At 46.3% G+C, this 26,912-nt stretch overlaps 2 protein-coding genes across 8 annotated transcripts in view; both read right to left on the bottom strand.

The window, feature by feature from the left end:
* The window catches only part of SAMHD1 (SAM and HD domain containing deoxynucleoside triphosphate triphosphohydrolase 1), a 29,900-nt gene extending 22,211 nt beyond the window's left edge, over positions 1–7,689 (bottom strand). The window contains exons 1-3 of the mRNA XM_086760950.1: positions 7,491–7,689; positions 7,349–7,415; positions 26–98 (exon numbers count right to left, since the gene is read on the bottom strand). Of these exons, the coding sequence (XP_086617076.1) occupies positions 26–98; positions 7,349–7,415; positions 7,491–7,689 (339 nt within the window). The remainder of the gene's footprint in view (positions 1–25; positions 99–7,348; positions 7,416–7,490) is intronic.
* The window catches only part of RBL1 (RB transcriptional corepressor like 1), a 278,968-nt gene that overhangs the window by 240,177 nt on the left and 11,879 nt on the right, over positions 1–26,912 (bottom strand). For 5 of the 7 annotated variants that reach the window (XM_086760930.1, XM_086760932.1, XM_086760934.1 and 2 more), the window contains 10 exons: positions 26,440–26,604; positions 26,132–26,267; positions 24,076–24,342; positions 22,936–23,114; positions 21,109–21,285; positions 19,556–19,627; positions 19,282–19,366; positions 17,423–17,589; positions 15,038–15,202; positions 12,392–14,780 (listed from right to left, as the gene is read on the bottom strand). In XM_086760930.1, the coding sequence (XP_086617056.1) occupies positions 14,610–14,780; positions 15,038–15,202; positions 17,423–17,589; positions 19,282–19,366; positions 19,556–19,627; positions 21,109–21,285; positions 22,936–23,114; positions 24,076–24,342; positions 26,132–26,267; positions 26,440–26,604 (1,584 nt within the window). In that variant the 3' untranslated portion in view covers positions 12,392–14,609. Of the gene's footprint in view, positions 1–12,391; positions 14,781–15,037; positions 15,203–17,422; positions 17,590–19,281; positions 19,367–19,555; positions 19,628–21,108; positions 21,286–22,935; positions 23,115–24,075; positions 24,343–26,131; positions 26,268–26,439; positions 26,605–26,912 lie in introns of those variants that run through there. The other 2 variants (XM_086760931.1, XM_086760935.1) reach the window with 2 other exon arrangements.

Here is a 26,912-nt window from a genome sequence, read left to right as displayed (position 1 = left end):
CCTCCCGACGCGGTGCTGGGGCTACCTTCATCATGTCCATGTGCTGCTGTCTCAGCTCGTTCAGGCAGGCCAGCACTTTCAGTCTCTCGGCTGGGAGGCTAAAAAGGAAAAAAAGACATTGAGAGCAAAGTCTGCAATGCGTTTCCCTTCACTATTTGCAGTACACATGGAATTACTTGTGCAAGTTCATATTACTCTGATATTTGTCGACTCTTTTAGGGAAACAGGTATTTCTGCAGCTTTTTCAGAAAAACACTCAAAGCATTCATCCTTCTAAAGTCAAGTATAGAAGAAAGAAAACAAACAGCTACAGAAGTTGTCTGTAAAGCAGCATAAGTGTTTCTCCCACTTACACAGAATCAAGAAATAGGAACCCCAGGAAATACACAATATTTTAATTAATTTCTTTTAAGGAAAGTCACATTTGCAGATAAGTCCTTTGAATTTATGGAAAGATAACAGGTAGTGCCTGAATAAGTGATATTTTTTAAGGTTGAAAAATTCCTTAAACTAAAATGTCAAAGTCCCAATAAATGATTTTTACAAAAATTTCTTTCAGTTAGTCAACTCTGTAATAAAAGAAGTTCAATTTTGCCAAATTAACTTTAATTTTACATTTAATTCTTCTATTTCTAAAGATATTTTGCTGTCATTTTTAATGAATTATTCAAGGTCCCCTTCACAACATACACATAAACTTTCAGTGCAGGTACTCTGTACCCACAGCAGCCTAAGAGCACAAGCAGCAGGAGCCCGGAGAGATAACACACCCTGTCACAACCATCTTCACTAACTCTCTCTGCAAGCCTTGTCCTTGACAAAATGGTTTCAGGCTCTGTATGACAGCAAACATCACACCACGAGAAAGTCTGATTTGCCGTCTTCTACGCTCTTCAGCAGCTAACCACGCTGAGATCAGTTTTACATCAGTCTTTCAATGTACTATAAAATGTCAACTATTAGCAAAAAGTACTGCTTGATGCACTATGTATTTTCCTCTGAATCATTTAATAATTCACAATCCACAAAATATTAAATGCATATGATGTCTGAGCTGCCGGCGAGCAGTTTTTGCCTTACCCACTTAGTATCCCTTTCCCTAAGAGGGAGCTCTTGGGCTGTCGCCTCTGCTGCTCAGACTGTCACAAGTCTTTAGCTGCCCCCACTTGCAAGCAAGATGAAAAGCACCAGTGGTGATGCTCACACCAGCATGTTCCTTCATGTCCTAAGCAGCTCTGTCTGTAGGAGCAGCCACAAACCCCCAGATACTCACAAGGGAGTTGCTGAAAGAGCCCACAATTTACAGGGCAACAGAAAGCAGCTAACACTGAGGACAAGAGGAGGACCACCTGCACCCTTCCTGCTCTCTGCTAAGAAGAGAAGATGAACTTTGACATGGCAGAAGAGCCAAGGAACCCTTCCACAGCCAGCAAACCTGGCTTGTACACACCTATCCTTACACTCCCAGGAAAAGCAACTGCAACTGCTTTTTGAGGTCTGTCCTGAAAACGGGACCAAGAATAATCCGCTACTGCTTACAAGAAACATGTAACCATTCCAGCCACAGGTACGGCTAACTCAGGCAGGACTAGTGCTTGGGCCAGTAACTGAGCACCTCCATCGCCACCCTCAAAAACTGTTCAGGGACAGCAAAGTCAGAAGTTACCTGCTTCCAGCCACCTACAGCCATTTCACTTGTGTGGAGAAGTTCTCTCTCAAGACACTTAGCCAACACGCTGAACCACATCTGGACTTGAGCATCTGCTCCAGCAGACTTGAAAAATTAACACCCAGACATGATGTACAGAGGTGACCCCTACGTTCCTGATTGCAACCGAGTTCTTCAGTGGATATGACTTCAAAGCATGCTAATAATGGAGACCAAACATCACAAGCGTGTTTTCGAATGAGCTGTAACGCCGCAAGAGGCACAGTAGCACCACCACACAGTCATCAATAGACCTCAGGTAACATTGCCCAAATCACCACTCCAGGTCACGCAAAGTACACGAGGCAGGACTTCATGACATTTTTGAGAAGGTGAGGCAGCGCAAAGCACTACCCAGCGTTAAGCAAGGAACAGCACTGCTCAGTACAGGGCACAGTCTGTTGGTATGAAGCACTTTTAAATGCCACAAAAGTTCCAGAGCGAGGAGAAAATTACCTGGAAAATAGCCAGGTACATAAGGAGGAAGGCACGTGGGTGCCTAGCATCTTGAGAAATGACAATGACTGCAACTACAGGAACAGCAGAGAAAGAACAGCTCTGTCCTACAGACAGCATAGTTTATTACACAACTACCTACACAAACAGTGTCCACAAAGCGCACAGCCTAACGTGCTGCTTAACTCCAGAAGTTCACTGTCAGCAGGGCTGAACTAAACACAGCTCTCTGCGCTGTATCCTACCGGAGTCACTCCCAGGACGGGCTGGTGCTGCACACAGGTGACAGAGCAGCCAAAGGAAAAGACCCGACCAGCGAGGCCGGGAAGTCCCTGCCTGACTGTGAGATGGCACAGGCAGGATGCAGGAGCAACCACAAAATCACGGCAATCCTCTGCTGTGAGGCCAGGCTGGGAGAGCTGGGGCTGTTCAGCCTGGAGCAGAGGAGGCTCCGGGGAGACCTGAGAGCGGCTCCCAGTGCCCAAAGGGGGCTGCAGGAAAGATGGGGAGAGACTCTTCAGCAGGGCCTGGTGTGACACGACGAGGGGTAACGGTTTTAAAATAGAGGGAGAGAGATTTAGAGTAGACATTAGGAAAAAATTTTTGACACTGAGGGCGGTGGAGCAGTGTCCCAGGTTGCCCAGAGAGGCGGTGGGTGCCCCATCCCTGGAAACGTTCCAGGCCAGGTTGGCCGGGGCTCTGAGCAACCTGATCTGGTTGGAGATGTCCCTGCTCCTGGCAGGGGGGTTGGACTGGGTGGGCTTAAATGGTCCCTTCCCACCCAAACCCTTCTGTGATTCTATGATTCTATCGATGAAACAGCAAAGAGTACATTTATTTCCATGACCTTGCCAAGCAGAGGATCCCCGAAGCAGCCCCCAGGCAGAGGCCCACAAGCAGGGATGCAGGCACCACGGAGGCGGGTCCATGCTACAGGACTGCCAAACCGGCTCCTTTCACCTGCCTATCAGGGATACAGGCAGGTGTGGTTTACCACTGCACTCTGATCTTTCCCACAGCAGAACAGGAATCTCATGCATGTTCGATAGGGTGCCTCCAAGTCTGTCACTGGCCTACGTTATCTAAACACAGATGTTCTACTTGTTCAGCACACAAAGTTAAACAACAATTAGTATGATATGTGTTTTTCAACACCTCAGCTGCAAGTCACGCATTTGTAATTCTCCTCATCAAACTTCCGTTATTTTCCCCACACTGACATACCACGGCAGTGGCCCACACGCCTTCTCCTCGTGCCCTGCCTCCAGGAACACCAACCCTTGGTTTAGGTTTGGCCTCCAGACGACAAAGCATCCTGTCAGTACAGTCCTGGCACAACTGAATGTGCCACCACCAAGAGCTCTCTCTCCTTCAGAGAGAAAACAACAGCACCTGCTGTCTAAACAATCAGGCCACCTCAACCAAGAGATCATACCCAAATCACCTGTTAGTACTGCGGTTTTCCAGGGCTCTGCAGGCACAGTTCCTCCAACAGCCAAAGCAATAATACTGCTGGCTGTCTTTGAAAGGCTGAGAACTGACATGTTCCCATCCACTCCCCTCCACACCTCTCTGCTCTGCCTGCACCCTCCATCACGCCACAGGTGACATGGATGAGAAAACCCCTTTCCTGCACCCATGAGGGACTTTACTACTCTGGAGAGGTCAGCCCGGCAGCCCTGCTCATCATCCTTATTTAACACGTAGCATGCCACACAACATCCGCTTCCAGGAATGTGAGAAGGCACGGGAAACCCACAGCACCACCTCCAGGGCCCCGTCCTGAGCTCTCCCCACCAGACGGCCAGGAACGCAGGGAACTCAACATACGCATTCACCACCGGCCCGTCACAGGGAAGTGATGGAAGCTACTGTAGGACACAGCATGCAGTAGAAAGATGCGTGCAAAGGGATCGTTCCTTAGCGTAAAGCTGAGATGTTTTTATAAAGCAGAAGGCTCTATCAACTTCCCATCCAACTCACAACATTTTCAGCTTAACAGAAACAAGATGTCAGATCTCACTGAAGGGAACACCTTATAAAAGAAAACCCACAAGCCCACCCTCCTGGCACCATCCACTCCCCATATCAGCTGAGCTCCTCACAGCCGTTTGACTCCACGCCTGTCCCACAAGCTTAGAGGCATTTCCTCGCTGCCCCATCCTGTCTGCCTGCATTCAGCAATAACTTGCCTCACCTGCAGCCGCCCGGCGTGCCTCTGCACGGGCACTCGATGCTCTGACAGCCAGCGAGGTACTAAAAGCAACCAGCCTCCTGGTAGTCTCTAGACAGAAAATATACATCCACCTGTTATTTGAACTAGACAATTACCTTACTTCAGAAACAAACGAAGCCTTCAGCTGCCTCCCTCATAACACCTCACCATTTCTATCTGCACACTTCAAACCGCCACAGTTAAAACCCTGCTTCCCAAAAAAACCAAAAATACCTCAATTACTCCTGCCAACGTCTTACCTCCTCCAAAGCGCAACCCTTCTGCCTGGTCATCCCGAGTCACATCAGCTCTTATTTCTCTACGGATGGCCACTCCCAGACACCCACTCTTTCAGTTCACCCTTTGCAAGTTGTGAGCGCAGCCAGGATGTCTCAACAGAACAGAGATGGGGCTCTTCATCCTCAGCACGGGGTTAGCTCTGACAAGCTTTCAGCTGAGAAGCCAACCTGCACACCTAGGTACTCAAAACTCCCAGCAGACAAGCTCAGCTCTGCACTCGCGTATGCCTTCCAGATAACCACACTCCACACTGCCTTAGGTCCAGTAATGACCTTGTCTGGTTTTATTTAGTAAGGGGGGCTATGGGGGCAGCTTCTGTAAGAAGCTGCTGGAAGTTGCTCACCTTTGCTCAGTGGACTCAGCTGGACCTGCTGCTGGCCAAGGCCGAGCCGATTGGTAACAGAATGTTCCGTGATAACACCTCTGCGATAACGTATTTAAGAAGGGGAAAACAGAAAAAAAAAAAAAAAAGAGAGAAGATGTGAAGAAGCTGAGTGGGGGCAGAGAGGGGGAGGCGCAGGCCTCATGGGCCTTGCACCCCTCACCCACTGGCCTCCTGCTGGGCAGCTGACCGGGCCCGACTCGGCCCGACTCGGCCCGGCCCGGCTGCAAGAAATGGAGAGGAGATGAGAAGTGAATGAGATGTAAAAAGGATCCTGAGAGGCGTCTGCCAGCCTGTTGTGAAGAACTTTTCTTGTGAGAGGAACGGCTGCAGACGCCCAGGGCAGTGAAGAAGGAGGCGGAGGAGTAATGCGGCTCCTGGCCAAGATTCCCCTGCAGCCCGTGGTGACGACCGTGGTGGAGCAGGTTGTCCCCCTGCAGCCCGGGGAGGCCCACGGAGGAGCAGAGATCCCCCTACAGCCCAGGGAGGCCCACGGAGGAGCAGAGATCCCCCGGCAGCCCGCGGAGGCCCACGGAGGAGCAGAGACCCCCCCTGCAGCCCGTGGAGGACGCCACGCCGGGGCAGGTGGAGGCCTGAAGGAGGCTGTGGCCTGTGGAGGGCCTGCTGGGGCAGCTGTTCTAAAGGGACTGCACCCCGTGGAAGAGATGACCCACGCCAGAGCAGTTTCACGAAGGACTGCAGCCCATGGGAGGGACTCCATGGTGGAGCAGGGGAGGAATGCGAGGAGTTCTTCCCCCGAGGAGGAAGGAGCAGCGTAAAACAACACGTGATGAACTGACCACAGGCCCCATTCCCTCTTCCCCCCTGTGCCGCTCAGCAGGGAAAGTGGTAGAGATAATGTTAAGCCCGGGAAGAGGGAGGGGTGGGGGAGGTTATCTTGTTCCCTGTCTCATTATCCTGCTGTTTTCAGCAATAAGTGAACAGTTTTCCCCAGGTCGAGTCTGTTTTGCCTGTAACGGTAACTTTAAGGATTTATCCTGTTCTTATCTCAAACCTTGAGCTTTTTTTCTTATATTATCTCTCCCTGTTCTCTCGGAAGGTGGGGGGAGTGAGAGAGAGAGACTGCATAGTCTGGTCCCGATCAGGGCTGAACTATGACACCACAACATTAGCAAATAACTTGAGTGGAACAGTTTGGTTTTGAGTGAGATTTGGAGGAACCAGCGTAGACAAGGTTAGCAAAGGAGTAAAGAAAACATTCAAAGATTAAAAAGTGCCAGGAAGTATGTCGTGAACAAGCAGGCTCACATCTCAGGAGAAGTGAGCAAAACTAAACCCAGTGGGAAAGAGAAGGGCCACCAGGGGCCCTTGGGACACATAGGATGACAGGATTTGTTTATACTTTCTTCTGCTGCAGAAGAGCAAGAAAGTATATTAACCACCAGAAAAATTACAAGGTTTTTGCGACCACCAGTCATTTCCCTCACTGCTGGAAAAAAAAACCTTTATGCACTCTAAGACAGCTCTCAGTTTCCCTGTATACATGGCAGCCACCTGCTACCAAGCGGGGAGTAAGGCTTTGCCAGACTACCCGCTCCCCACGGCAGCCACTGAACTCAGGCACTTGCCCACAGGCCTGTATTCCTTTAGGACACACAACAGAATCTTTTTCTGTATCTGCTCTATTGTAGCAGGCACAACAAAGAGTAAAGTCCCAGCAACTGTTGCAACCCCTGGGATTTGTCTCGGGGAAATGGGGGAAACCCAGCCTCCACTATTTTAAAAATTGTTACTAGGATTGGAGCAGCATTAACTTCAGGCCAAGAAGAACGTTCTCATCAAAACCGCTGGAGTTTACACTGGTGCTCCTATTAACACCTGAACGGTTATTGTGCTACCAGGGGTATTTTCATTAAAGTTTTTTAAATGGCTTTTTTTTGCTTCTAGTGGTCCCTGGGCAAGAGTGGGCGAGACCTCCGGAGGCCGAGATCAGCCAGCGAGAGCCGGCGCCACCCCCCACCCGCTCCCGCTGCCCGGCTCCCGGGCTGCAGACGGGGCAGAGCCGCCCCGCCGGGCCGGGCAGCCTCCTCCGGCAGCCGGCCGGGGCCTGGCGAGGTGGGGACGCGCCCGCAGCGGCTCCCGTGACCCGGGCAGCCCGCGGGGACCCGAGGGCCGCGCAGCCCCTCGCCGAACGCCCTCCGCCTCTGCCAAAGCAGCCGCCGTCCCCGAGGGCCGCTCGCAGCCCGGCCAGCGCCGCGGGCTCACCCGGATAGGGCGTGGGCCGGGGCCGCCTTCCACCGCCCTCCCGCCGCGGGCCGGCTCTCACCAGACGCGGGTGACCTCGAGGGCGCAGGCCGGCAGGTCCAGCAGCATCCTCCCGGTGACTCCGCTCTCTGCGGGGGAAAGCACAGCGTCAGCGGCGGGGCCCGGCCGCCCCGAGGGGCAGCCCGGCCCCGGCCCGCCGTTACCTCGGAAGCGGCGCAGCAGGCTGGGGTCACCCACGCCGCAGCGCGAGAGGTGCTGGCAGAGCCGCTCCGTGTCCCACAGTCGCGGGTCGCAGCGGTCTCTCTCGGCTGCGGGGCCGGGGGGGCCCTCGAGGGGGCCCCCGCGCCGCGCCCGCTTGGCGGGAGCCGCGCCCCAGCCGCCCGCCGCCGCCGGGCTCCCCATCCCGCGCCGCGCAGGCGCAGCGCCCACTCCGCTCGGCGCGGGGGGACCGGCGCCGCCGTGACGTCAGCACCCCGCGCTGCCCCCAGCACTGCCCTGCGCCGGCGGGCGGGAGCCCCCGTGCGGACTGGCCCCGCCCCTCAGCGCAGCCCCCCTGCGCGCCGCAGAGGGCGGGGCCGGGTCGGGGGTCCCTGGGCGACAGAGGACACGGACGGTTCCCCGGGAGCCCCACACCCTCCTAACGGCTCCCCGGGCCACCGAGCCAGGCCCGCCCCCCGCTCCCCGCAGCCCCCTCCCTCCCCGTGCCCCGTCCCCCCAGCAGCCCCTTCTCCGGTACAGGATCTAACGAGAGGCACCCGCAAACCGCCGGCCGTTACCGCGAAGCCCCATCTCTCTCGCATCCCATGGAGGAGGCTGTTTTCTCAAACGAGCCGTTTTTCGCACAAAAGCGCAGGTCGTGCCAGTGGAGCACGGAGCGGCCGCGCTCCCCACAACGGCGGAGGTCTGCGAGGGGTTCAGCCGGAAACACCGGGACACCAGCGCCGGCGAGGTTCGCCATCCCGCATCCCCGCTCAGCCGCAGGCATCAGCCTCCGCAAACACGCTCCATCCCTGGAAACATTCCAGGCCGGGGTAGATGGGGCTCTGAGCAACCTGATCCGGTTGGAGATGTCCCTGCTCACTGCAGGGCGGTTGGACTGGGTGGGCTTTAACAGACCCTTGTCACCCAAACCCCTCTGTGATTGTGTCACAGCGCTATCACCCTCACATCGTGTCTACAAACAACGTTGCTGAAGACACCCAAACCCAACTTTTTTCAAGATCTCACTCCCATCTCACCATCAGCAATGAGACCAGACGCACCCCAGCTGCCAGACTTGCAGCTGCTCACAGCTGTGACAGCTGGACCCCACGGCCAGCAGTGACACACGTGCTGGTTTCCAGATCCTGTCCACAAGTAATGTCCTAACAGGCACGAAACCAGCTCTGCTGTGAAAGCGAGGAGGGGGGAGAAAAAAAACAAACCAACATCATCTTAATAAAAAGCCCTTCTGGGCTTTACTTGAGGTCTCTGTGTGGAGCAGAGTTTGTGTTCTACTGTCATGCTACAGTAATGTGCTTTTGTAAGCAAATATTCTGCTTTCTCACTTCTCAGCTCTTGTTGGGAAAGTGCACTTAATGCTCACTGCCTGATTTTCATTTAGATGAGAGTCTCTGTCCCCTCTGGGGCTTTTAGAGATCAGCCTTGTACCCTCACCATCAGAAATGAAACTGGCTGACAGCTGTCCCACCCATTTGTTGCAAATCTGTTACGAATACCAGCTTGCTGCTAGGAAACCCCCTACCCTTTCCATCTCGATCTGGGTATTGAGGACTTTAATCAGTGGAATTATAATCAATGATAATACCAATGATTGATAATAGGAAAATACTTAATCAATATGATTCTGGAATATAAATATAGGGTGATTCTTGTTAACCATAGAACTATAGGGTTAAATTTTATATGAAATATCCTTACCTTAGAAATATAAAACATCCTTATCTTAGAAATGTGACATATCCTTATCTTAGAAATTAGCCTAGCGTGCCGGGGGGTAGTTTGGGAAGTGGTAGAACGAGGCACCAGCTATGCAGCTTGGGCTCTGAGCCATCACTTTCAAGCCAAAAGATTCAAGGGCAAGATGACCTTGTTCTCAGGACCATATGTGGAGATTTCAAGGAGGGGTTCGACCAGCGAATTTGAGGAGGGGGTGTCCTGACGACCCCTGAGACCACCAGAAGACCCTCGACTCAAATGACTGAGCATGCACGAATGGGTGGAGACGTATTATAACGACTTCTCGGAAAGTTGATGTTTATGCATGACATTTCTCGTAAATCTAGTGAATATGTACATCAAATGTGTATTTAACTGTGCTGTTGGACCAGACAGGTGCGCACGCTGGGTGGAGCGATCCCCCGTGCGCCCAGCGCTGCAATAAAGGAGTGCCTGCTTCTTAACTTCACATTGCTGTTAAGGAGTTTTATTCCGGATTTCGGTAACACATTTAGAGGAAACACTCCTCTTCTTGGAAGGAACCTTAGGAGACAAGAATAGGCAATACCTCTTAAGGAACACAGCCTTATAAAATAGCCTCACACCTTCTCCCTTTCCCTCCTCCCAAACTGAAGTGACACCCAAATGTCACTGGTGCCTGTCCTTTTAAGGAATAATTCATCACCTGTCCATTCCGTACCTCTAGCAGTGCCAAAACCCAAGGGGAAGGAGTTGAAGAAGGACATCCTATACATAGGCCTAACACACCTGGAGTGCTCATGAAAAAAAAAAAACAAAACAAAAAAAAACCCCAGAAAACCCAGATAGATCTCATTGCATTTGTGGGCTAAAAACAGCAAGGGAGGAATACCCCGAAATGGCAGGACATCCTTTGTGAATCAAAGCAAAAACTGCTGATATTGCAAGAGCAGACGGACATATGGTGTAGCAGTAGGATGGAGAGTTTCACCCTCACTGGTAGGAAGAAAAAGAAATACTGTGCTAGGCAGGGCATTGTTCTGATCCCCACAACGTCCCCAGTAACCAAACAAAGCACGTGGAAAAGAAGGAAGGAAAAAGCGGTGTTTAGCTTTCCACTTTTTTGCATGCACCAGAGGCAGCCAGAACGCCCTCACAGTCCCTCTCGCCGCCGCAGCACAGGAAACCCTGCTTTAGCTTTAGATGTGCAGCTTGGAGCAGAAATCCAAAGTGAATCCAGCGGGCCTCCCTGTGACAGAGGCACAAAAAACAAGGCACATGTTAAAAACTGAGATGAAGAAGGATTATTCCTGTGTAGGATCTCCTTTTATTTAACTTTCCGTCTTTCTAGTAGCACTTTCCTGGTTTTGCTGAGCTCCATGAAGCAGCACTACAAACTCTCTGCCATAAGGTATCGCTGCCCAGGAACTGAAAAGTTTACCGCAAAGCCCTCCGTGACTTGGCACCAGTTCCTTCCACAACCTCATCTGGTTAAGCCCTGTAGTCACTCGTTAACTAGCTGAAATTCTGGTGACTAAATCCTTGAGAAGCTGTTTTTCCATTACGGGGAACCATGGTGGATTGCATGCAAGGGATGGATTACAGGCATTGGGGATGCTTGCAGTGAAGCTGCTGCACCTTAGGCTCACTGTGCCTCAGCTGAGAGGCAGCACCCAATCTGGGGAACACTGCCGTGGAGAGTAAACCGCGCTCCCGTAACCCGGCAGTTCCCATTAACGTGGGCGAAGCGACCTGCAGAGCCCCGTACCCATCAGCTCTGCCCAGCGCCGACGGAGCGGGGCAGCGCGAGCCCTGACAAGCGTAATCCACCTGATTCACCTGCTGCCTGACGCACCACTGCTGGTCGCTCGAAGAAGTTGAAAAGTTTTACGAGCTGGGCATCATTTTATCTGACACCTGTTTTTCACGAATTGCTACTTGGATGATGAGTTATATGCTTATTGTAAACTTTGGAGATTGATTTGCCTTGAGACAGATTTAGGCACATTCAGGTTCCTTCATCTGAGATCCCAGCACTTCTGAGTCACAGGGAACTGAGAAGAGCATTTTCTAGCAGGAAACTAAATAGACACATCAGTTTCAATTCCCCATACTGCTTAATTGCACTCTAACCACAAATTTTCTTGAGGCTACATCTTACTACAATTAGGATGTGGCAACCTAATAGTAACACACTGCTTATGTGTAAAGTGCTAGCAGATTTATGGTGCTCCTGGTGGTGTTAAAGGAAAGGTTACTAAACCCTTCTTCCTCTGACTTGCTGGAAAACTGACCTGCAGTAAACATGGAAGCCCTGAAACCACTTCAAGCAACTCTAAGGAGGTGGTTTTTCAGTTGCGCAAAGTCCATCTGGCTGGGGAAAACCACTGTCCTAGCAGCTAGCGTGCAGTTTGCAAGACTTGGATACAATCACCTGATTTCTCACTTCACGCTGCCTGGGATGCTTTCCCCCCCACTGTCAGTCTTACCTGCAAAAGGAAGTTTACAAATAAAACCCAGCCACATTTTCACAGCTATGTGTTTGGATTGGTAACTGCAGTTTAACACTCTTTAAAAAAAAAAAAAAAAAAAAAAAAAAAAAAAAAAAAAAAAGCCCTAGTGCCAAAAAGTCATTACAACTGAATCTGCACAAATTGGCCTTTCCCCACCCCCCCGATAGAGCAGATGCACAAGAGCTATTTAAGAAGCTCCGAGTCAATGCCAGCTTTATGCTTATCTGGAGCAACAAAACCAGCATGAAGCCAGCTGGTGCAAGTCTGAACCCGTTCAAAGTTGGTTTTGAACACACTTGCACATCTGGGAGGAAGGCAGCCAGCACGAGGAGCCATCTAACAGCTCACCTGCTTGCCTGTGCCGGAGTCACCCCTCCCTCTCTAGGCACGTCACCTGTCACTGCAGGATTTTCTCCTTTTCACAGTTTTTTTCGTTACTTCAGGTCATGTATTACTCACCTTCCCCTCCAGAAACCACATGAAGCGGAAACAGTAGATAAATTTCAGCAGGAAACTTCAGACAGATCCCATGAAAGATGATGAATTTAAACTGAAAAAATCCCAAAGAAATATGAAGGAGCATAAAGATGATTAAGGTCTTTGCTGTTACAGAAAATGCAGACAGAAGTCATTGTTTAATGAATAACCACAGAAAGACCACAGGAAACAGCAACAGAGGTTAAAATACTTTTTGTTTATTATAAAATACATATTTACACGCGAAGGCACTTCGAAACCGTTAAAATTTCAAATAAGCTATTGTTTTAGCTGTTCAACAAGTCCAGAAATATTTTTTCTATCATCTACAGAGGTGAAAAAAATCTGAACCACATCCAGCTGTAGTAGATTCATTTTTTTCTGATGAAAAAGCACTACATCTAATGACAACTAATAAGGATTTTAGCACCATCAGTTTTGTACAGTTTCAGAGAATACAGTAACTGTGGTGAGCAGATATGCGCGGAGAGATCTGCACAGGATGTTGAGTTAGAACCAAATCAACTGAACTCTTGTCATACGATACTGCTGTCCAGCCCGGCTTCCCACCCAGAAAGGCTGCAATCCTCCACGCACATCAAGCCGACTGTTGAACGCTAAATCAAGATTCCCTATTTCCCCCACAACACAGGAGGCTTTTAGGGACCGGAGTATACACATCGAACGGTTATAACTGTAATCGCACTGATGAGCAGATCGAGACAGAAAGGTTGTTGGTCTTTACTTTTTATCTCAAGATGTGAAGACAAATACTAAAAATTGAATAAAGTTAAAGGAACTGAGCAGAAGAATCTACATGAAACCTAGTCCTCTGCATGGCCATTTCCTCATACTGCAGCTCTCTACATTCAAACCTTTCAGAAACACACACCAGCACCTTTTTTTGAAAGTAACAACAACAAAAAAAATATCAAATATTTAAGTAGTTAGTAATTCAAAAACAAATTATGGAGTTTGTAAACTTTCTACTCACTGCTGAGTAGGGTCCCTGCACACATACACTTTTACATTTTTCCTTCATCGTTGCTGGCCAGATGCATTAGCTGAGACTGCCTGAAATCATCACAGTGTTTCTCCCTGGAACTGCGGTACACCAGATCTTGCAGCAAAAACCAAACAATGAAGTTAACAGAGCTCCTTAAACAAGTCCTATGTAATTGTTCAATTTCTTTTTTTTTTTTTTTTTCAGCTCAATATATGCACGAACTGAAAAATACAGTGCTGAGAAGTTTCTCTATGGCTCTAATCTTAAATGAAATTATGAAATGAGATCAAGCTACTGATTTACAGTAAGGAACAAACCTTGACTTTTCTCCACTTTGGTAAAATAAACCCTACCAAATCCCTCAGCGTTAAAAACTTACTTACAAGAACTGGATGCTGGAATTTACACATTTCCAGTGAATCCAAGTCTCTCCTAGCTATAACCCCCCATCTATACAAACATGCCTTATCCGATGGGCTTACATTCAGTGTAGATACTACACAAGAGGCTAAGATCTTCAGGAAAAAATAAAACAAAGAGATAGAATTTGTTAAGTGAATTTGTGCATTTGAACAGCTGTAAGGTGGCCAAAGCCCCAGCTGTTTTTCAACTGTAACCACCTCGTACTTCTTCACGGGCGAGCTCCAATTCGCATGAGCAGATGCTACGGCAGGGCTGCTATCAGGCTTCAACGGGAAAGGAGCCGCTCCCAGGACAGCATTCACTGCCTGGAGAGAAAGGTATCCAGACTCACTGAACCGTATCTCAGTGCTTTACCAGATGTCAGTGTCCAATTTAAGTCACTGCTATTTGTACTTTTTGATTATTGCCTTTGTTATTGCAAAAGCTGTCTGATCCACGTCATAACGTACCCTTTACTGAAGCTCTCACAGGAGACGGAGCACAGTTCAAAACCGCTCAGCTCTTCCTGAGGCTGAATGATCAATCTATTCTCCACTCCAGTTACTCCACAGTAAAATAATGCATAAAATTCCACATTCTTTTAAAATAAGGCACTTCTAAAGTTTCTTCCCCAAACACCAAAAGATTGAGGAAACATAACCGACTCCACTAATTTCCTTAGAATTCTTATCACAAAAATAAAACCAGTGTTGCCAGAAGCTGAGTTACACTCCGAACTCACGATACTCTAAATCAGGCTTGAGAACATCCAGTATGCCTTTCTACAGCTCACACTCTTGCTAAACCAGCTCCAACAGTGTCTTAGAGCACAGCGTTACCTCCCGTCCTCTGCCATTCACTACTTAACCCTTGCTTTTTGCATCCTGTGGCAGTCTGTTAAATGTTCAAGGAACTTGGCAGTTGTCTGTAAACAAAAGCAAGAAGTAAATAGTGCAACAGCTGTATCCAACTCCATCGCTTTTAGATTCCACAGAAAACCAGCAGTTTTAATGATTTGCTCTTTCACTCACAACATCCTGGAGACGTTTAAGTAGAACGTCATCGTTTTCCTGGCGGAGTCGTTTCGCAGGGGATTCAGTGTCACTATCAATTGTTATTGCTCGTTTTTTACTCCTGTGTTCACCTTGTTTTATCATATTGTTGATGTCCTTCAAACTCTGCAATCAAGACAAAAAAAATAGTGAGTTACTACGACTCTATTTCAAACTTGCTCTAGTTTTTCAATTATCTGAGGAAAAAAGTTATTCTAAAGCTCTTTGCTCAGTGACTGATGGATTCTACATAAAGAATCCTACCCTTCACCTTGAACTGAGAGATAGTTCAATGAAACATCATTGCATTAGAACACATCCTAATTAGGAGATTAGTTAACCCTCTCTCAAACTGACCCCCTTTCAGCCTTTTCGTTTTCTACCTTGGAAGGGCTCCCATTAAATTTATACAGCAGTGCAGTTCGAGGTGTCAAGCAGGCGCTGTTCTTGTGAGGTGAGATGTAAACGGAGTGCTGTTGAGAGATCCGCCGAGGAGACACTGGCTGTTGCTTTATGTTGGGGAATGGAGACAAGGGAGGGGCTTCCATCTGCAAGACAGGATAAACTCAGATAGGAGCTGAATCGGAAGATATTTAAGAGCAGTGACTTCACAGACAGAAAGATTAATACATTTCCAGGTCTTCTTTAGAAGATTTTATCCCATAGCAGTTAAAAAACAGATCAACTACCAACAAACAACAGAACAAATTTATTTTCCAGATATGTTACACTGATGGTCCACATAAGCATTTGAGCAAATGGGGTGTTTGTTGTGGTTTAAGCCCAGCTGGCAACCAAGTACCATGTAGTTACTCGCTCACCTTCCCCTCTACCAGGTGGAATGGGGGAGAAAATTGAGAAGAAAGGAAAACTTGTGGATTGAGATAAAGACAATTTACTAGGAGAGTGTTCTGGTTTTAGTGAGGGGGGCGGCTATGGTGGTAGCTTCTGTAAGAAGCTGCTAGAAGTTGTTTCCCGAGCCCAGCTCAGTGGACTTGGCTGGGCCAAGGGTGGACCTGCTGCTGGCCAAGGCCAAGCCAATTGGTAGCATAATGTTCCCTGATAACGCCTCTGCGATAACGTATTTAAGAAGAGGAAAACAGGAAAAAAAGAAGAGAAGATGTGAAGAAGCTGAGTGGAGGCAGAGAGGGGGAGGCGCGAGCCTTGTTGGCCCTGCAGCCCTCACCCTCTGGCCTCCCTCTGGATGGCGGTCTGGGCCCGACTCGGCCCAACCCGGCTGCAAGAAGTGGAGAGGAGATGAGATGTGAAGAGATCCTGAGAGGCGTCTGCCAGCCTGTTGTGAAGAATTTCTTATGAGAGGAACGGCTGCAGACGCCAAGGTCAGTTCAGAAGGAGGGGGAGCAGTAATGCGGCTCCTGGCCAAGATTCCCCTGCAGCCTGTGGTGAGGCTGGCTGTGCCCCTCCAGCACATGGAAAAGCAGAGATCCCCCTGCAGCCCGTGGAGGCCCACGGAGGAGCAGAGATCCCCCGGCAGCCCACAGAGGACCCCACACTGGGGCAGGTGGGTGCCTGAAGGAGGCTGTGGCCTGTGGAGGGCCCGCTGGGACAGCCGTTCTGGAGGGACTGCACCCCGTGGAAGAGATGACCCATGCCGGAGCAGTTTCACGAAGGACTGTGGCCTGTGGGTGGGACTCCACGGTGGAGCAGGGGAGGAATGCGAGGAGTTCTTCCCCCAACTATGAAGCAGCGGCATAAAACAACGTGTGATGAACTGACCGCGACCCCCATTCCCTCTTCCCCCCGTGCCGCTCGGCGGGGAAGGTGGTAGAGATAATGTTAAGCCCGGGAAGAGGGAGGGGTGGGGGAGGTTATCTTGTTCCCTGTCTCATTATCCTGCTGTTTTTAGCAATAAATGAACAATTTTCCCCAGGTCGAGTCTGTTTTGCCTGTAACGGTAACTTTAAGGATTTATCCTGTTCTTATCTCAGACCTTGGGCCTTTTTTCTTATATTATCTCTCCCTGTTCTCTCGGAGGGTGGGGGGAGTGAGAGAGAGAGACTGCGTAGTCTGGTCCCGATCAGGGCTGAACTATGATAGAGAGCAAAGGAAAAATATAACAACAACAACAACAATACATATAATGATTATAATAATATAGGATAATAAAATACACAAAACCAACAATGCACAATTTCTCACTGTCCAGCGACCTGATGATTGATACAGCCCATCCCAATCCACGATCATGGAATGGAAGTGAGAGCAATTTCTGAACAATCGAAAAAGCGAGAGCTGCCCACCAGTCAACTCCCCCTCATATACTGAGCGTGATGTCTGTGGCGCGGAACACTCTCTTTGGGCAGTTTGGGTCAGCTGTTCTGGCTGTACCCTCCCAGCTTCCTGCACCTGCACACGAGTGACACCTGGGAAGCTGAGAAAGTCCTTCATCTCTTGGTGACAACTTGTAGTGTGTTAGCAACATTCTTCACATACCAAATCCCATACTAAATCAAAACACAGCAGCTACTGGGGAAAAAAAAAAAAATTAGCTCCATCCCAGCCAAAACCAGGACAGTGTTGCATCAATATAAAGAAGCTGAAGCCGGGGTTGTAAGGTGAACTGCATCTGCATTTGTCCTCCTGAAAGGCTGTTAAGGCAAGTCTTCATACCATTACCTACAACCATTTGACTTCTGTAACCACACTAGATGAGCAACAGAACAAGATTATCAACAGGTTCATCTGACAGGAAAAATGACTGTGTTCTGACTATTAGATAGAGCAAAATTCCAAAATACTTTACTTACCACATGATCTTGGTTCGCGACATCATACTTCAGTGCAAATGATTTTACTCTTCCTATGTAGACTGCATTGTAAAATTTAATAAGATCTCCTCTCTCCTCTGTTCCTGACTCACTGGAGTTCTCTGCTCCAAACCGTCCTGAGGAGCTGCCCGATTTCAGAGAGGAGTCTAGCAATAAGAGAGAGCTTCAGATTTCAGAAACAGTATCAGCAAACGGGGTGCTTCAGATTAAAACTTACAATATCCAGCTGGCAAGAACATGTCCATAAATTGACCGGTTAATGAGATGAATGAAAGCAATGTGCTTCAGACAGGAGCAGAGTGTGCTGTAGGTGGTTATGAACGTTAGGAGGAGCTACAAGTCGCTGCTAGCAGGCTAGGATTATGGCTAGACAGGCCAAGGCTTTATTCCAAACTTGGAAACAGCTACAGCCAAAAATTACAGCACAACGGACCCCTTTTCCCATGCTTATTTTGGGGAGTGGTAGAAAGCAATTTGTTGCTATTAAAACTAAGTTTTAAGCAGTCTGACAACTCCCAGATTTAGCTCCTGTGAAAGTTTCTAGTGATCAGCTGGCAAAGAATAACTCCCCTCAGACCGCTGCAAGGAAGCCGTGACACTGTTTGCTGAGGCATGTTAGGAAACAGCTGTTCAGTGGAAAAAGCTGCAGCCACACAGCAAGTATGTTAATGTTCTCTATCCCCTAACTAAGCTGGATTTCTACTGAAACCTTCTATGTTTCATCCTCTGTACTGTTTACTGCCAAGCAACACCGAATAAAGCCTCTTGCAACCATTGCACTACGAGGCAAACATCAAAACCTGCAGCTGATACCTGTAAGTGTAACTCCTTGGGGTGTCTGCCTTGTGCCGTAACAGGAGCACACATTCCTGGAAGCTGCTGTCAAAAGACCAGGAGCAAATACCGGATAAAGGAGACACGAGCCCATTAACTGAAGAAAGAGTCCGGCAGGAAAAGCAACTGAAGAACTTTGTAACCAAGTATGTTTGTTTGACAAAGTACCACAGCCCAGTGCCACTTCAGACACCCTACCATGTCCAAGCATTGTGGAGCTGCTAGACAGGATGCCGAACCTACAGGAGATCAGCACTTTCCTGAACCCCGGTGGAACCCTCAAAGGCATTTAAAAATGGTTCCAATACTCGTTCAAGCAGTTGAATCCCACCTACAGTGGGAACTGACCGTACAGAATGGTCTTCTAAATTTCCGTGTGGGCCCTGGCTGCGGATCAGCTCTGCTTGTGGGTTCATACATGGGCTTGTGACCTCCAGGTTTCTTGACATGTCAACATGTCACTAAAAACAGGCATGGCACAATTTCCACGATTTTCTCAAATACTACTGTTATCCCTTTTCTTCTCTAGCTCACAGGAAAGAAAATATCAACTATTTAAAATAAATCTGAACATAAGAAAATGGTGGTCTTAAGAGAGTCACCGTTTTTATTTTCTGAAACAAGTTCTCCTTATTTAAGCCTTGAGGACAAGTGATATTAGGAAAAAAAGCCTGTCATAACATTCCAGGTGCCATCAATCTTTCTTTGTTAATCGGTGTTGCTGTATAAGAACAACTACAGTATCACTGACACACTTGACCTCAAGCAATCAAATTTAAGGAAACAAAACTAAACAGTTTTCCAAATGAAAAGTGTATTTTCCATATGTAGCACACAGGAGCGCTACTGACAAGATGGTTTCTTTTTCAACAATATATTTATTTTTCTTTAATATGTTTAAAACTGTACAGCTTTCTTCACTTCTCCTTATCAACTGATAGTTTGGTTCTTTAAAAGCCCGTAAATACATTTTTAAAAACACCAGATTACTTTGCTGTACCTACCTTCTGCCATCTCCACGTCTTGGTTTGTATTTTGGTCCAACAGGACATCATCAGAAATATTTCTCAACAAGACGCTCCTATAAACCTACATGACACCGGGGAAAAAACACTCTTGTCAAGGCCAGCAAGGAAGTCGGAAGACTAGATGAAATCCCTCTGAGTAAGAATGAACGTAACACTGAAGAACGTTTGACTTTTCCCTTTCGACATTAACATTTGCAAACCCACCTCTGTCTGAGATTTATAAAAAGGAGAGGCAATACTATTTACTCACATGGCTGTTTGCTTGTGGCTGATTTCTGTAACTTTTCATTATGTCCTGAAAAGTTCTTTCCTCTTTGGTTATCTGGAAAAGAAAAAGCTATTGAAGACCAAGTGCCAGCAGCAAGGTTGGGCGGCTCAGGTCCAGTCTATTCAGTCAGCTTCGCTTTGTACAGCTTTTTTTTTTTTTTGAGTATTACAAGGAATACATAGTTTTAAAACCTAGTTCTGGTGATCAGAATATGAAAAACCAAGCATTTTTCTTATTCAGAATTCCTTGTTTCTTGGCTACTAAAGCCTTTTGTTGCTTATGATGCTTAAGAATTATTCTTTTTCCAACTTTTCTTCTAGTGACACTAAAAATTAAAGAAGGGAAATATTATTAAGTAAAAAAAAAATGTATTTGTAAATTTGAAAACTGGACCCCTTAACTCTTCTAAACATAGGAGGAAATATTGAACAAAACACTAGGCAGGTACATACACGCATGCCATTTCAGCTCTCCTGTACTTCAAAATAGCTCATTTGTTAAAGGACTTTGTTTTTCAGCCATGCATCTGTAATTTTAATAGCTGAGGAGCAATAATTTTTGTAGCAGGAGCCAGGAGAGAATGTATCAGCCTGCTAAATTGTCAGGTCTCACACTGCACTGGAGAGAGCACTCAGGAGACCGTATTTAAAACAAACCAACCAACCTACTGAAACTACGTGTTAAAATACAGAGCACTGACTATTCAATGGTTTTGCTTTTCTACAGCTATTGGTATTGATGTCATCGAGCCTAAGCTATGCTGCTGTTATTAAAAGCACAGGTAGTCACAATTTGAGCACCAGTTTCCCTCCATAGATAGTGCTCCTCTTCATCGTCTTCCTCAAGAAGAAAAGGTAATCCATCCTCAATGTTTTAGAGGAGCTTGACTTAGTTTTACTCTCCTGAATTTGTTTCTGAATCAGACCTGATGGCTGTTGTAACCATCAGCTCTCAAGTCTGAGTCAAACCAATATTTCAATTTCATGATGCAACTTAATAACACCTTAAATGAATGCTGGCAAATTGAGTAAGAAACGAAGACATACGAGTAACAGGCAACCAGCTTAACTCCTCAACCTGAATCTCCAAAAGCTAAGAGGATTTTTGTGGAATAGAAACTTTCCCTCCACACACAAGGTTGTGAGCTCCTGCAGATTCTTGCACCTGCACAATTCTGTAACTGCAGTGGGGTTTTTAGTTCAGATTACGTAGATCATGAAGACAACAAACAGGACAGAAAACACAAATATGGGGAAGTGAAGCCACACACTGCTTTGTCTATGCTGACCGGTATTCATTGTGATTGTGCCCAGGAAGAGAAGAAAAATCCTCCCTTAACCAGCTGGCTGGTTGATGGGAACTTTTAAGATTACGCAAAACAAGGGAAAAATATATACTGGGACTTCATCCATACCTTGGAAGGACTTTCCCATTCCCTCCAGTAATGACATGAATAAAGCAATCAAACTGTAAACTGTGAACAGAATTTATATTTTCAATTTACATTAAATTTCTTGAATTTCTTAAAACGTTACCTTTGCCATGATATAAAAGGCACAGAGGAGGAGCTGGTCCAAATGCCTGTCCTTCATTAGATCAGCACAATGAACCAATGTAAATTCAAAGCATGTCCATATCTTCCTGCGCAAGTCATTGGAAACATCCAGTTTTAAGCACAGATCACGCAAGCGCACACTTGCCAGATGATAAACCTGGAATAAAGAGACACACAGTGAAGAGTCGAGCCAAACAGGCCTAACCTAATCTGCAAAAAAATCAAAGTCCTCAAAAGTAGAGCTGTTCTACATTTGAATAGTTCGTTTCCGCGAAACTTCCCCCCTCTGCCCAAAACAATGGCTTCAAAGACTAAGTTGTCAACACTGTTCAGGTGTTAGATCTCTAATGTTTATAGGAAATCCACTTTAAAACAGCATGACTATTGCTTCTATAAAGTACCACTCACTCCTGTAATGGAACACTTCCAACAAGCACAAAGAAGGGACATACTTTAATTACAATCAAGTATCACCTTATATTAGTTAGCTGACGGATCTTTTAATTTTATTTTTTATTACCAAAAATCTGTTTCCAAACCTGAAATAACTATCAAGTGCAACATCAGCCTTCTTTCATTTATTTTAGAAGTTCTCGCTTCACGCGTAGTAATAAGGCACACATTTTATGCTGGAAAGCAGAAAGAGTTCATTTCATTTTCACTTGCTCTACTGGACAGAAAGAAGAAAGGAAAGTAGGGAAACTCTATAATTTTGAGTATGATGACCACTGTAAATAGAAGGACAAAATTTATAAACATATTTAAGTGAAGATTTTAGTTCTCCTTCATAACTAAGAGGAATATGTTGCCTCCCACATGGTTTGTCAAATACATGGCTACAGCTGAAGTACTCCCCAACTGACAGTAAAGCTTCCAAAACGCAGTTCACGCCTGGCAGCTGGCCAATCAATTCTGAATCCATCCTCAGGGAGAGAGACAGATTGTCACTATCAAAACTAAAAAACCAATAGTCCAGACACAGGATGTGGCTTACAAGTGTTTCCAGGAATTAGTTTCTGTACTAAGATTTACCTTAAAGACTGCTCAATGTAGAATTCTGTAGGTTTACAATACAGACACCTTGAAAGGGGAAAATCTCTGAAAATAACTTCTCTAGTAAGAAAATAATAGCCAAACCTCCCTTCTGATCTTTTTTAGAGATTAATTTAAGCATGTATTCTTTGCAAGCATTTAGGCAACTTATCTCTGCCTTCTCCAAAGACCCCTCACACAGTCCACCACAACAGAAATGAAAGCAACTAGAAACAGGTAATCTGAAGTTTCTCAGAAGCACACTCAGTTCTTAATTTAGCCCTTAAATTGTTCATTATTTCAAGGAGTTCCTTCCTTCTAGAAACTTTCAGATAGCATGTTATTCATCACTGCTGTTTGAGGCCCTACACCAGCAAGATCCGCACTACTGGGCAGACCTCAGAAAACTGCAAGTGAGAACCTCCAGATGCAGGATCCAAAACAGTGCAGTTTTGAATGAGCAAGGCACAGGAGAATAATCTGATTTCTGGTATATCTAACCCTTGCAAATGTGGGAGGCAGTAAAAATAGAGAAGAGAAGTAAAAACTACTGATATTTCCTAGGTAGAAACATCTCATGGCAAGGCGAAGAGGGAAAATTGGATTCTCTGCAACACTTGACATCTTTTCCCTTCTCCTCCCAGGTAGGTCAGAACTGCTCAGCCCAAAGGAAAGGTACATGAAGAGTGAAAGGTAATGAAAACTGCACAAGGAGGCAAGTTTCAGCATGGCCTCAAACAGCTGTAAAGCACAACTTCCTAATAAAGACACTTACCTTTCTGTAAAACAGTGCCAAGGAACCCGTTTTCTTCGGTTTGCTCCCTGCTGACAGATGCACTTCTTGTGCCTGATTCACTTGAAGGTGGCAGGGAGCCTGAGCCTCCATTTTACACGGCTGACCTAAAGTCATCGAAACGGGTATCAGTGTGATCCCACCCATCTCATTTGCAATACCTGGAGACGATACACACATTCAGAAATAAACCGTTTGGTCTCCTCATGCTGCAGAGTTCAGGTGAGAATCATAAATTCATTCACAAACACTTGACACTAAAAACATCTCATCCTTCTGTACTGGGTGCCAAAAAGAGTCTTTGTTACTCAGAGTCTTCAAAAATGATTAAAAATTACATTTCTGGTAATGCTTAAAGGAAGAATATAAGTGTGAACAATCATTTCTAAAGCTATCTGAAAGTACAAAATTTACAAAAAATCACAGTTTCTGTAATCACTGTTCAACTCTATTGGGAGAGGTGGGTATTCCCTTTGGTATTATTCTGCAAACCTGACAGCACATCGTATACAGTCCTCATTAGTTTCCTTTGTAGTCAAATTCTCTTGCTGAAAATCTCCTTAAACACGAGAACTGGGGATTTTTTTTTCTTTTCATTTTTATCTATAGACCCAGTTATTAAATTAAAAGAGGCCATAAAACTTGTTTATTATGTATCATTTTCAGAAATATTCAGGCATCACCCAGGTTCAACAAAACAAAAATCCCCCACTATTTTGCTAACACTTATATGTAGCCCTTATCCAGACATTCCAGAGCCTTTTGAGAGTATAACAGACCAAAGTCTATTTACCACAAACAGTAGTAAATTACTATTGGAGCCAAGGACCAAAACATTGCTTTATCTGCGTTGAGGTGTAACTGGAAGAAGCAAGAACTCCACAACTTTGTCTGCAAGGAAGAATCCTCAGGATGCTTGTCAGGTATCAGATGTCTCCATAGAAGGAGACATCAGTATAAACTTAAGCCTTCCTGCCCCCCCCCCCACCCCCCGCCTTGATAAAGTGATACATGTTCTTTTTTAAAAGAAAAAGTGATACACATTCAAGATGCATGGTCAGTCTAAACAGATCTTAAGAGCAAGCAAAACATCTAGCAAAGAAAAATCAGAAGAATTTGTACCGTGCAGTGGGATAGAAACCTTCTGTCCCGTTTTTCCTGATACTGTAGCTGTTGTCATGGTCAGTACTGTTTGGCCAGGAGAAACTGACACTTTTTCAGCAGCAATGCTTGACGCTGGAGCAATTGTCAACTTAGTTCCTTCAGTTAAAATTTTTTCCATCTGCATCTCCTTGGGGCTGTCATCTCCAAAGAGCCTTCTCTTCGCACTTCCAGCTGTAGGAGAACTGTAGCGCTCATGAACAGAGATCGGTGACAATGGCTGCATGTCTGGTATGCAAAAGAGAAAAAAAAAACAAACCAACCACCTTAAGAGGAGCAGATGAATAGGAATACTTCTCTGCAGGAGGGGAAAAGGCTAGCCTTCAAACTACAAAACCGGAGTATAAGAAATCGCCTCCAGTTAAGAACAAATCTCACAGTTCACTGTTCCTAGGCGATATGAACAAGACCTGTTAGTCCTTTTAACTGTCTCCTCTGTCATCCCAGACAGCTGGGTTTCACAGTCAGGTACCAACATGGAAGACAAGAGTAACCAAGCTAATTTGCAGAGACGGAGGAACGCGCAGGATTACAGATACTTACTCCAGTCTGCTTAGCAGATGGGTAACGTTAGCAAATGTTATTGCTCTGAACACATCCCTCTGCAGGAGCCCTGACCACGTTACGTTCCCCGTCTTCTGTATGTTCTGGCTTTTAAAACCCCAGTCAGAAGCCTCCACCTTCATCCACCTCTGGTTTCCCTCACGCTTTTCTGTTGCTTTTGAAGATTTGCTCCAGTAGTGAGGCTGAAGTACGCAATGCTCATTTACAGGCTTCTATTCCTCTGGCTTTTTGCATTTCTGCTGAAGTCCACTAGTCACTTCTGGGGATACCAGTGACAGCAGTTTCCCATTTCCCAGAAAGCAGAAACCTTCTGGGTAACTGGCCCAGTAAAACTGATTGGAGACCTTACTTCTACTCTGCCAGGATGGTTTTCCTAGCACCACAGGCAAATAAAAATTTCCAGTCCCCACTATTTTCCAGTTGAAGTTAGGAGGTTTGGTACCAGATTCTCATATACAAGATGTCTCACACAGCCCTACCCATATACAAGACACCATCTCCAAGTTGCTTTCCCTTCCATCAAACAACTCTCCACAACATCTACAGGAACTGCTTATACATCTCTTTCTTAATGAGTATTTTTGAGTATTAAAAAAAAAAACCACCACCACCAGTCTTGTAATGCAGTTTGCCAGACAAACACAAAGGGAGACAACATCACGCCACCAGCCCGTAATGCACCAGCAAGGCCCGATGGACTACTGTCCGGGATGCAACGAAAGCAGCAATTCCTGACTAGGGAAGTACAAAAAAGCAACAGCAGTGCTGCCACAGCCTCTTCACCCTCACCGTCAAGACACAGTTCTGGGTGACACCCAGGAATCTGCAAAGAGCAAGGCAGCTCTTCAGATGAAAGAATAATGCAGACAAAGTATTGTCCTTGCCTCCTGCAAAAAAAGTTTTGTAGGAAGGAGGAATGCATGCCGGTCTGTCACTGCATAATGCAGTGGTGGCAGTGGCAACCATCACTGGACTTAGCAGGGAAAAAAAGCAGTGACAGGGAGACTGGTGTCTGAAGGAAAAAAGAAAATGCGAATGCAACAGTAGTAAGAGCTACCAAAAATGCTGGAAATTGCAAAGAGGGGGTTATACTTTAAAAAAAAGTCACTTAAAATCCAGTCAAACTCACTCAGATCAAAAAAAACAAGCCTGAAAAAAATATGAACAGCCATTGGATGACAACCTACCCAAGAGCAAAGGGAACTCCCGCACCAAAACAGCGGCAAAACCTGCTCCAGTTCAGAAGTGGAGCACTGGCGCCAATATCTGCTGCCACAGCAATGGTTTGACCAGATGCATCTGGACTTTCCCGTGATCAAATAGCAGGCTTCGCAATTCTGAATGCTTAATTCTGATTCAAGATTGCTCATTACAATTATAAAGAAGTCTAAAGTGCCACCCCCCCATCCCCAAAATTCACACATTCGAATCATAAGAGAAACCTTGAACATACCCCGTCTTAAAATCCCACCAAGATCTGTCCGAACCTCTTTGACTCGAGGATGAATTATAGGAGATAGCGGCATCATAGGCAAATGCCCAAGCCCACTTCCTCCATTGCTTGCTTCAAAATTACTGGGAAATATTACCTGAGAAATAAGAAATGTCAACATAAGATAACAAATAAACTTCCCTGCTTTGTGGCAATCTATTAATAGAAGGTGTTTTGCACCAATTGTCTCATTTGAATGGTTTTCTGTATAGAACAACAATAAGAAAAAGAACATTAATTTCCTAAGAGAAGGAAAACAGGTAACATACTTCTTCACAGGTTGGGACCTTGTTTTCTGAGGCCTGGAGGGCGCTCCAGAGTGCAGAGTCCCGAGTCCAGGCTAGACTCTCGAGAATTTGTTCCTCAATGCTGTTGAGGTGCTTCACCATGTCTCTGGAAAGTCCTTCCTCAGACCGAATCAGTACTTCAATTACCTAACAGTAACAAAAGCAATGCAAGACCCACTTTATGTTATTTCTGACAGAGGAACATTCAGCCCATTTGTCTAGAGCTCTAGAGATGGAAAGGCTATAAAACTTCCCCGGAGGCCTTCTCCATGTGTTTACCTATTTATATGACAGAAACCAAGCACCTGAAGTTACAAACGGCACAAGTGGAATAATAAATATTGGTGCTCTCGTGTGAAGTCTTTGTGATGGCAATTTCTTTCAAGACCAAGTGCTGCAAGAATGTACACTGAACAGCAAGAAAATGCAAATCTGAAGTAAATCTGTTCCACAAA

Source organism: Chlamydotis macqueenii, chromosome 16 (assembly GCF_036417535.1).
Source record: "Chlamydotis macqueenii isolate bChlMac1 chromosome 16, bChlMac1.mat, whole genome shotgun sequence".
Classification (NCBI taxonomy): Eukaryota; Metazoa; Chordata; class Aves; order Otidiformes; family Otididae; genus Chlamydotis; species Chlamydotis macqueenii.
Note: the sequence above shows the minus strand (reverse complement) of the source record. Positions and strands in the feature narration are given on the sequence as shown.